This window comes from Delphinus delphis, chromosome 3 (assembly GCF_949987515.2).
Source record: "Delphinus delphis chromosome 3, mDelDel1.2, whole genome shotgun sequence".
Lineage (NCBI taxonomy): Eukaryota > Metazoa > Chordata > Mammalia > Artiodactyla > Delphinidae > Delphinus > Delphinus delphis.
In genome coordinates, this window is record NC_082685.1 from 72,251,461 (window position 1) to 72,263,114 (window position 11,654).

At 43.3% G+C, this 11,654-nt stretch overlaps 1 protein-coding gene across 1 annotated transcript in view; it reads right to left on the reverse strand.

Moving 5' to 3' along the window:
* The window catches only part of SNX24 (sorting nexin 24), a 160,588-nt gene extending 150,798 nt beyond the window's left edge, over window positions 1-9,790 (reverse strand). The window contains exon 1 of the mRNA XM_060008958.1: window positions 9,470-9,790. Within this exon, the coding sequence (XP_059864941.1) occupies window positions 9,470-9,529 (60 nt within the window). The 5' untranslated portion in view covers window positions 9,530-9,790. The remainder of the gene's footprint in view (window positions 1-9,469) is intronic.
* Between the last annotated feature and the right edge of the window lie 1,864 nt (window positions 9,791-11,654).

Consider the following 11,654-nt stretch of genomic DNA (forward strand, 5'->3'; position numbering starts at 1 on the left):
AAAAGGTCACTATTCCCTCCAGTGCTGGAGATGTTGAAATTTTCCATAATAAGTGATTACTTTTAAAAGGGAGGGTGAGCAAGACAACAATTGAAAATTAAAACAGAACAGACAACTACAAAGCAAAATAACAGGAAATTGCATTAAAAACCTGAATGAGTACCTGGAAAACTAGCATAAGAATACAAGGTATGAACCCAATGGTTTGCTTGTTTTGGAGAGATGCAGTGGGGGATGGAAGAGAATGGAGAAGGTGGGAAATATGTATCTCCATGCCTGCTATAATACATCCCAATCATTTATATAAACATACTAGTCTCTGTGATCTGGAAGGAAAAAAATATGTAGTAAATAGGGCTAGAAAACTAAACCTGAATTGAACTGACGAAAGTTGTAATAAGAATACAAGTTGGTTAAATGTAATCGTTGCTTCTGTAGTACTTCAAAGTCTCTGCAAAGAGTTTATCTTAAATAGCACAAATATTTATCCTGGACTTTGGTTTACATTATTAATTCACGTTACAGAACTTAAAAAAGAAAAAGTAAACTTCAAGGCAGTCCCCACTTGAAATAATACGAATAAATCACGAACATAACTAGAGACACCATTCCTTGCACTTTGTAAGGATTCTCTCACTTCATCCTTAAACCATCCTATAAGGTAGTTACAGGCAGACCTCATTTTATTGCACTTCACTTTATTACACTTTGCAGATGTTGCATTTCTTACAAATTGAAGGTTTGTGGCAACCCTACGTGGAACAAGTCTATTAGCACCATTTTTCCAACAGCATTTGTTCACTTCACGTCTCTGTAACATTTTGGTAATTCTTGCAATATTTCCAACTTTTCCATTATTATTATGTTTGTTATGGTGATCTTGTGATTACTGATCTTTGATGTTACTATCGTAATTGTTTTGGGGCACCAGAAACTGTGTCCATATAAGACAGCAAATTTAATCAATAGACGTTGTGTGTGTTCTGACTGCTCCACAAACTGACCACTCACCATCTCTCTCCTTCTCCTTGGGCCTCCCTATTCCCTGAGACACAACAATATTGAAATTAGGCCAATTAATAACACTACATTGGCCTCTAAGTGTTCAAATGAAAGGAAGAGTCGCACATCTCTCACTTTAAATCAAAAACTAGAAATGATTAAGCTTAGTGAAGAAGGCATGCTGAAAGCCAAGATAAGCTAAAAGCTAGACCTCTTGCACCAAACAGTTAACCAAGTTGTGAATGGACAAGTTCTTGAAGGAAATTAAAAGCGCTACTGCAGTGAACACATGAATGGTAAAAAGTGAAACAGCCTTATTGCTGATGTGGAGAAAGATTTAGTGGTCTGGATAGAAGATCAAACCAGCCACAACCTTCTCTTAAGCCAAAGCCTAATCCAAACAAGTCCCTAACTCTCTTCAATTCTGTGAAGGCTGAGAGAGGTGAGGCAGCTGCAGAATAAAAGTCTGAAGCTGGCAGAGTTTGGTTCATGAGGTTTAAGGAAAGAAGCCATCTCCATAACATCAAAGTGCAAGGTGAAGCAGCAAGTGGTGACGTAGAAATCTGCAGCAAGTTATCCAGAAGATCTAGCTAAGATAATGAGTGAAGGTGGCTACGCTACACAACAGATTTTTCAATGTAGATGCAACAGCCTTTTCTTGGAAGATGTCATCTAGGACTTTTCATAGCTAGAGGAGTCAATGCCTGGCTTCAAAGGACAAGCTGACTCTCTTGTTAGGGGCTAATGCAGCTGGTGACTGAAGCTAAAGCCAGTGCTCATTCACCATTCCAAAAATCCTAGGGCCCTTAAGAATTATGCTAAATCTACTCTGCCTGTGCTCTCTAAATGGAATATCAAAGCCTAGATGACAGCACATCTGTTGACAACATGGCTTACTGAATATTTTAAGCCCACTGTTGAGACCTACTGCTCAGAAAAAAAAAATTCCTTTCAAAATATGACTAGTCATTGACACTGCACCTAGTCACCCAAAAGCTCTGATGAAGATGTACAACGAGATTCATATTGTTTTCATGCCTGCTAAGACAACATCTGTCCATAGCCTGTGCCATGGATTAAGGAGTAGTTTCAAAATTCAAGTCTTATTTCTTAAGAAATACATTTCAGAAGGCTATAGCTGCCACAGATAGTGATTCCTCTGATGGATCAAGGCAAAGTAAATTGAAAACCTTCTGGAACGGATTCACCATTCTACATGCCATTAAGGACATTCATGATTCATGGGAAGAGGTCAAAATATCAACATTACCAGATGTTTGGAAGAAGTTGATTCCAACCCTTCATGGATGACTTTGAGAGGTCCAAGACTTCAGTGGAGGAGTTCACTGCAGATGCGTTAGAAACAGCAAGAGAACTAGAACTAGAAGTGGAGCCTGAAGATGCAACTGAATTGCTGCAATCTCATGATGAAACGTCAATGGATGAGGAGTTGCTTCTTATGAGCAAAGAAAGTGGTTTCTTAAGACGGAATCTACTGGTGAAGATTGTTGAAATGACAACAACAGATTTAGAATATAACATAAACTGAGATGATAAAGCAGCAACAGGGTGTGAGAGGACTGACTCCAATTTTGAAAGAAGTTCTGTGGGTAAAATGCTATCAAACAGCATTGCATGCTGCAGAGAAACCACTTATGAAAGGAAGAGTCCATCAGTGCAGCAAATTTCACCGTTGTCTTATTTTAAGAAATAGACACAGCACCACAACCTTCGGCAACTATCACCCTGATCAGTCAGCAGACATCAACGTCAAGGCAAGACTCTCCGCCAGTATAAAGATTACAACTCACTGAAGGCTCTGATGATGGTTTGCATCTTTTAGCAATAAGGTTTTTTTTGTTTGTTTGTTTGTTTTTTTGCGGTACATGGGCCTCTCACTGTTGTGGCCTCTCCCGTTGCGGAGCACAGGCTCCGGATGCGCAGGCCCAGCGGCCATGGCTCACGGGCCCAGCCGCTCCGCGGCACGTGGGATCTTCCCGGACTGGGACACGAACCCGCGTCCCCTGCATCGGCAGGCGGACTCTCAACCACTGTGCCACCAGGGAAGCCCCAATAAGGTATTTTTTAATTAAGCAATGTAAATGTTTTTTAGACATAATGAGACTGCTCACTTAATAGACTACAGTATAGTGTAAACATAACTTTTATAGCTCTGGGAAACCAAAAAATTTGTGTGACTCGCTTTATTGCAATAAGCAGTGGTCTGGAACTGAACTCGAAATATCTCTGAGGTATGTCTGTACTAGTATCCTCTTTTACAGATGAGGAAAATAAGACACAGGAAGATTAAGTAGCTTGCCCAAAGTCTGGCTTCAGGCTAAATGCTGCAGGCAAGATGAGGCAGACAGCATGAGTCCATCCACAGCCTGTGCTTTTCATTGTGAGGCTGTGTCAGCTTCTGTCATAAACTGGTATAATATTATAAATAGGATTTTGCCAAGTGGCAAAACTTTCCAAGGAAGCAACTGAAATAATCAAAATTTGATTTAAACTGTACAGGTTCATATCTAATAACATGCCTGTCTCATTTTTGAGAGACAGTGTACTACAACTTGGACTACTTAGTATCACATCAAAGCAGATGAAACTAAATACAATGTGGTATCCTGGATGAGATCCTGGAACAGAAAAAGCACGTTAGTGGAAAAATTGGTGAAATCCAAAAAGTCTGGAGCTTAGTTAATAACAAGTTACCAATGCTGGTTTCCTTATTTTGACGTTACCATGGTAATGGATGATGGTAACAGCGGAACTGGGTGAGGGGGTATACGGAACAGTTGGTACTAATTTTGCAACTTTTCTGCAAATCTAAAATGATTTCAAAATCAAAAGTTTATTTTAAAAGAATAGATCAATTTCTAAGCACCGTATCTGCAAAATTCAATCCTCTTGTAAAATTTTTGATTTTCAAGTGAATGTAGCATTCTGTTTGTTAATGTTCAAGAATATTTTCAAACTGTATTTCTTGTCTTTAAGGGTAAGGAACATATCTTACACATGCTTGACTTAATCACTCAACACACGTTTAATGTTTGCCTATGCTGTGAGTTTACCACGTGTGAGGCACTGTGCCAGCTATGTCCTTGTCACACAAAGGCCTCCTGCATCATAGATGCTTATAAAGGGTGACTGGAAGATAATCGTTGTGGGCACTGTGGTCTTGCCATCCTTCTGAACTTCTCCCGCTGAGGTGTCTACAGGGTTAGGTGGCAGGAATGGACTGACCTCATTCCTAGCTCCAGGGATGCCCCCTAACTATTTTCACTCCGTCTGGTTAACTTATCCTTGCCACAGTGATTACACGAATCATGGTGAAGGCAGCCAATCAGCACACAGAATTCCTCTGGCAACTGCATTGGTTGAGGAACTAACTAGGGATAACGAGATATGAAGGAAGAAAAGTGCCCTTGCTCTGAAGAAACACCCTCTCTTCCTCTGGATTTTGTAGAATACGATTTTTTTTTTTAATCTGCAATATGTTACCATTCTGTCACCAGGTGGAAGCGACTCTGAGGATGAAAGTAAACAGAGAGTGGAAGTGGCCAGGCCCCCTTGATCTTACGTGTCATTCTCACAAATATAAAATGGCAATAATAATATTTCCCACAGACCACTGTTAATTCCAAGGCAATATGAGCACTACGGTTATGTTAAAAACAACAAAAACAACTAAGAATTGGGATGATATTAAGGTTTTGCTAACCTTGTGGTAGTATTTACATTTTGGTTATGTTTCTTTAAAAGGTCTTTGCCTGTCAGATATTCACAGTAAAATATTTACAGGTGAAATTTTATTTTGGATTTGCTTTAAAATACTCCAGAATTTTTTTTTTTTAATGGAAGAATGAAGGGTGGTGAACGAAATAAGTACTGTAAAATATTGAAGGTGAGTAATGGGTAAATGGTGGTTCATTATATTGTTCTATTTGTGTATTTTAATCCAGAAAATATTAAACTGATAATTATCCCTGCATATATCTCAATATTATGATCATGTATATATGGAGCTGCCTTATCTATTGAAAAGCATGATATAAAGTAAATCAGTGAAAGAGTCCAGATCTCAAGAAAAAGATGTATTTATATAAACACAACACACTCAGTCACACACATACAGTTAAAATGGACTTGAAGGGCTTCCGTGGTGGTGCAGTGGTTGAGAGTCCGCCTGCCGATGGAGGGGACACGGGTTCGTGCCCCGGTCCGGAAGGTCCCACATGCCGCGGAGCGGCTGGGCCCGTGAGCCATGGCCGCTGAGCCTGCGCGTCCGGAGCCTGTGCTCCACAACGGAAGAGGCCACAGCAGTGAGAGGCCCGCGTACCGCAAAAAAAAAAAAAAAAAAACCAAAAAAACAATGGACTTGAAAATCTATCTAATTGAATGCCTCGATATTTACAGCTATGGAAAATGAAATCTAATACCTTCAAACTTTTATGGTGTTACATGAATGGTAATTCTAGTTTTCTTTTGTTTTACCAACCATGTTATCTGAAAATGGAAAATATAAATACTAACCTATACTGGCACCCAGGACCTGCTTCCTTTCATATCCAGTGGACTGTTCTCCATCCTCACCTGACAAGGCCAGTGAGCCATATCTAGCATTTTCCTTCTTATAAAGCACCTACTGTTCTTTCTCTTCCTGCCTCACACCCCTCACCCAGACCTCTCTATGTATCCTGAACTCCAAAATGAAATAGCCTCATCTGCCACAAAAAACTCAGCAGGCCCCCAAATGAAACTGCCCACATGTCAGTTCTTTTTTTGGTCACTGGCACCCAGTACTCGCGGGAGTCACCCTGCTGCCTCACATCTGGTCACCAGACCCTGGAGGTTCCTGTAAGTCCTCCCCTTTCCTTTCCCAGTTGCCTTAGTTCAGCCCTCATCCTCTCCTTTCTGGTCATTTTGCATCTCCTACGTGATTAATGCTCCAGGGTCATCTTTCTAAATGCAAAGCTAATCATGTTACTTCCTTCCTTAAAACTCCAGCCACTTCCCACTGTCTGAAGCTGAAGTCCACACCCCTTTATAGCTCTCAAGGCTAGCCATCTGGTCTCTCCACACCTCTCTCTGTCGGGAATCACTACACAACCCCAGTCCAACTCACTGAGCTGCTTCACGCCTCAGGATCACTGTGCTTCTGACTTTCTTCTCCTATTAGAAGACTCATTCATTATTTATTCAGCACGCATGTAGTGAATTTTCACTATGTGATAAGCCCTGTACAAGGATACAGATATCCTTGTATCTCCAAGGATACAAGGAGAGTGACACTGTCCTAGCCTCAAGGAGCTTACAGCCTAGCAGGGAAACAGATATCAAACAAATACACTATGGGGGATAGGGGTAGGGTGGGAAGGGTTCACCTGCATTTTGTTACAATATCCTTTCCTGCTTCTTTGTAAACTAAAATGATTTAGAAGTGGCCCTTTTTTTGTTTGGTGTGGTTTGTTTTTTGGTGAATCTGGGAGTTTAACATGCCTTCTTCCTGAGATGAAATTTTGCCCTGCACTTCCTCTTTCTGTAATTCACAATCCCAGCAAAATTCTCATCAGATTTCAAATGTCAGCATTCCTGAGCACCCCTCCTCCCCCCCACCCCCACCCAGAGCACACCACCCTAAGGCAGGGCTGAACCGCCCTGTTCCTCCTCAGGACTCCAGCTGACAACAGAGCACTCTAACCCTTCCCCACCTGACCCCTGCTGCACGGGCTGAGAGTCCCTAAGGACAGCAACAACATCCTTCCACCTTTCAATTCCCCACCTAACACAGTGCAGGCCCACGGTAAATGTTTAAATGTTCAAAGGCAAACATTCACTCTTTAAAGGTAAATTACTTCATACATAAAGCATAACTTCGTACAAGCTTTTTGAATAACAATTGAGCAATACTGATAAAAACTTAGAAGGCCCAGAAGTACCACTTCTAGTTAATGTTCTACAGAAATCCTAGTAGTAGGCATAAAAAGCATGTACAGGGATATCTTATTTCAACATTTGGCATAGTTGCCAAAAACTAGAAGCAAATGTCAATGGCCACCAACAGAGATCTGTGTAAACAAATTACGGTGCATTCCTTCTGCAGAAGATCCCTTCGCTACCAGTAAGAAGGAGACAGACCTATCCGTATTGGCACAGAAAGATATCCATAAGCTGTACAATGACAGTTATAGTGAAATCCTGCTATTTATTCTAAAAAAGAAACAAACATGGTTTCATAGCATAGGGGGGGAAAGTCTCTAAGAAAGCACCCCTATGCGTTATCCCTAAGGGCATGGGACAAGAAGGAGGAAAAATCATCCTGTACTTTAAATTTCCTGTCACTGAATTTGTTAGAATGCAGTTTAATATTTCCTAAATTTGAAACACAATCACTAAAGTAAAAAGGTACTTTTTTACACTAAAGTATACATTATTTTACCAGTTTCTTATTTAGGGAACTGAGAAGATATTTTTAAATTCTGGGTTTTTCTAAAAAGATGAAATATTATTCGATGCTACCTTCCCAGCACCCGGAATACAGACACATAGCAGGCACTCAGTTAATGTTTGCTGAATGAATAAACTGCTGTACAATTCCAAAACTGCTGGCCAAGGGTAGAAAGTATCTGCTTCACAAAGGAAAAAAATCACTCGCAGAAGTATCTTAACAAATGGTTACCAACCTACATAAATTAGGATTTTTTTTTAAGTAAATTTTCAAAAAGCACACAAACTCTCCTCACATAAGCAATCTTCTACCTACCAAGTTTACCAAGAAAAAGGCTCCTTCCAAATCAGTTTAATTCAAAACCTGGAGTGTGGCATATGGCTGGCCATAACACAAGTAATAGAAAGAAACAGGAAAACTTGGGTTAAAACACAGGCACTCTAATAGAAAAAACCAACCATTCTGATCCACCGAAGTGCTTATTTGGGGAGGTAATTAACTTTTTGCTTGGATTACTGAGACCAAGGCCCCTGACAAGCAGCCTGTTTATCTCCAGGTGCTAAAAGAATGCCCTAAAGATGGAAAGCCCTCCATGACTGTTGATGCTGATGGGAGAGGTGAGACACCTGAAAGAAGGAAAGACCACCAAGGTTTTAGGCTTAAGGAAAAAGACTTGAATAGGTTCAAATTTAAGTTCATTCCTCCACCCCCTTTTTTTGAAGATACAGTATATTTAATCAATTTCATAACTCATTTATTTATCTAAATAACAGCCAGGGAGCTCAGCTCTTCCTTGGTTGAAGTCCCCCCCTCCCCCCAAGGGAAGGCACTTTGAGAACTTGCTTTGTGATACGTGGACCCAGTAGTCTACTTAATTCTAGAAACCCACATACTCCTTGGATTTTTTTTTTTTCCATCACTACTCTTAATTCTAAAAATTCCTTTGAGAGGGTGATTTAATCCTCGCTATGAAAACACAAGGTTCCAAATAAGTTGTCACCAAAACCCAATAATCTTTAGAGAAAAGATTAAAATACTTCTCTGCCAAACTAATGTAACTGGAGTTTAGCAAGTGGGTGAATTAAATAACAAGTGAATAAGTGAATAAAATAACAATCCTTTAGAGTGCCCTGTGCAATTTTCCCCAAAGCCTACCTGTTCTTTAAATGGAAATAAAATTTTCCAAGGTCTATCCCAGGCTGAGGCATTTCTCCCTCTAGCAATGACTGCCTAGATGAAGATGTCTAAGTTCGCTGGGAAATCAACTACCTACAGTTCATTTACTAAACTTATTACCCAAAGGTTCCAGGCCCTGGTCTCTGCCCTCCCTGCCACTCCTCCACTCTTGAAAGCAGGGATCCTGTTTCTCCTTCTTCAGAGACCACAGTCCTAGGTATGGAACAGGTGCTCAGTGAGTACCTGATTTTTGCCATTTCATGGCACTGCATAACGAGAAAAAACAACAAAACTTGGGGAATCATCTAAAAGCAACACATGTGTTTGCTTTGGCTAATAAATTCTACAAATGATGATTTTTTTTAATTAGCGTATTTTCCATCTGAATGAATCCCTACGTAACTTGGAAACCAACATCAACCCGCCCGCAAAGACACTTCTGTCTGGACAGAGGAGCAGCTGTGCCAGAAACGAACGCAGCCCATCCCGGGCTCCAGAGGGCTGGCGGCGGGGAGAATGGCGAGCGCCGCGTCCGAGGATACGACTCCCGGCGCTCCTAGCCAGAGGCCGGGAGCCGGGCAGGGAGGGGGAAGGGACCAAACCGGGGCACCCCGAGCGCCCGCCGCCGCCGCCGCGCCAGGGAGGGGGCTCCTGTTTCCTTGACACCCGCGCCGGGGCGCAGCCTTCCCAGTGGGCCCGGGGAGGGAGGGAAAGGGAGGGGAGCGAAGGGACCCCACCCCTCAACCCCGCGCAGGGGCGGCGGCTGCCGGAGGAACCTTCCGGACTCAGCAGCCGCAGGCCTGGCTCGCGGGGCACTGTCCCGCCGCGGCCGGCGCCTACCGTGTATCCCCGCTCCAGGTCACTCTCCTCGTAGCGAAAGGACGGGATGTAGACCTCCATGGTCGCGCCAGCCGGCCAAGCGGAGGGCGAGCGCGGGGCGGGCTCACGGCCGCGGCCGCCGCCCCGCCCCCGGCCCAGCCGCCCCACCTCCCTTCCCGGAGCCCACGGGACCCAGAGAGTGCGCGGAGCGGGCCAGGGGCGGGAGCCCGAGGGCCGGCAGCCGAGGGCGTGGGGACTCTGTAGCCCGCCGCTCTCTGGGCGGGCCCGGGGCCGGAGCCGGGGGCCAGGAGCCGAGGGCGTGTGGCTCTGGGCTCCTGGGTTTCAGGCCCAAAGGGCGGCAGAGATCAGCTGGGCCCGGAGGAGGCGGGGCCTGGAAACCTGTGAGTCTGCAGAAAAGGGGTGTGCACGCCACCGCGCCGGGGACAGGGCCGCACCCCGACGCTCCCTGCCCTTGAGGTTCGAGCGTGCGCTGGGCTTGCAATTTGCAAGACACCACCCTTAACAGATCGTCAGACAGCAAGGAGTAGAAAAGCATGGAGCCTCTTCATTTTGCTTTTTGTTGGTTGAATTTTCGCCTTAACACTCGGCTGGCACGAACAGCAGCGAACCCTGCACTACTTCTACCAAGACTTAACTGTTTCCCTTCGATTCCAGGGTGAGCGTCTCCTTCTGAGTTAGCCATCGAATTTGGGAATGATGCTATAATACAGAGCCCTAAAGTCGGTTGCTCACTGAGACACACATTCCGATGCTCCAGTTCTAAAATCCTGCCTGTATAGGGCTTTTTAACTATAAGAGAAAAATAGAAGACGTGAGGGGGGGACGGGGGAAAGAAAGAAAGAAGAAAGAAAGGTGAGGGCTGGAATCTGCCCCTCAGGCCAGAACATAATAACCTGAAAATACCTAAAAGATGAAGTGTTCCAATGAGGAAATTTGGTTATCAGATTACATTTGCAAACTCCGAGTTTCTTCCTTAGGTTAGAGCACAGGGCAGAATAGAAACTTGAAGGTGACTTGTATAGCAAGTTTCTTGGGCTGCAAGTGAACAGCTGTGACTACGTCAGTTTGCCCTTGAGGCCAGGGGGCATTTCAACTTGAAACTCTGAAGTTTATGATGAGACCTTAGTCATGCAAAAGAGGAATAATCAGGCCCTTTGCTTTAAGAACTTGCCTGATGTGGACCCGGCAAAGCCCTCTACAGTAGCCTCAAGTGAAGACCCCACCTTCTCACCACACATTTGCAGCTCCAGGGTGTGTCCGCCTGTCAGAATGCCATGCCTCAGAATAGGCTGTGCCCTATAACCAGACTAGGCTTTCTCTTTTCTTCCACTGGCCAGCACCTCCAGATGTAACCAAACAGCTCTGTGGGCTCCATGCTGTCTCAGTTCCGAGCCTGGCTTGTAAGTTCCCTTAAACCTCTGGTGACTATCACACGGTATTGTGCCGTGTATTTATCTGCCTCAGCCCTAGATTCAACAGAAAGTACTTTAAAAAAATTATTTTTTATCCTCTTCTTGGCATATTGCCAGGCACATTTTTTGTTAAAGCTTTATATAAGCATTTAAATACTCATCTTTACAAAACCAGCAGGTACCATGCCAGATGTTATTACATTCCATGTCTCATTTAAGCTTCAAAACAACCCCATGAGGAAGTGTTATGTACAGTAGGGCTTTCAGGGACTAAGAAGTAGTGTTCCTGTGGCAGAAGACCCCCCCAAACAATTTCAGGATTGGTGGAAACAGGTTATTAAGGGCTCAGTGTGTAATGTAAACCAGGATTATGTAATCATAAAATCCTTGGGCTACAGATTGCTGATCAAGCTTTTAATATGCTTTTTATACGATCCTTCCACAACAGCCTGCTAGTAGCCTGCCATATATATCTTTGTCTGGCTTGGCTCACCTATTTACCCATTGGACTTAAAAGTCAGAAATGTATGGGTCCAAGAAGATGTGACAGGTGGTCCAAATGAATCCATTTTTTTTTCTTCCTTTTTTGCTGTCTTCTACTAATAGCTGAGTAATTTTGCCTGGCTGAAAATATATACAAGCTCTCAAAATGTGGGTGTGTTCTTGAGGGTCTATCAGCGCAGCTATAATTGTTATAATTTGTTATTTCATATGGCATAATTAAAGCTCAGAGGATAAATAGCTATGAAATTACTAGCTAATAATTAGAAGAG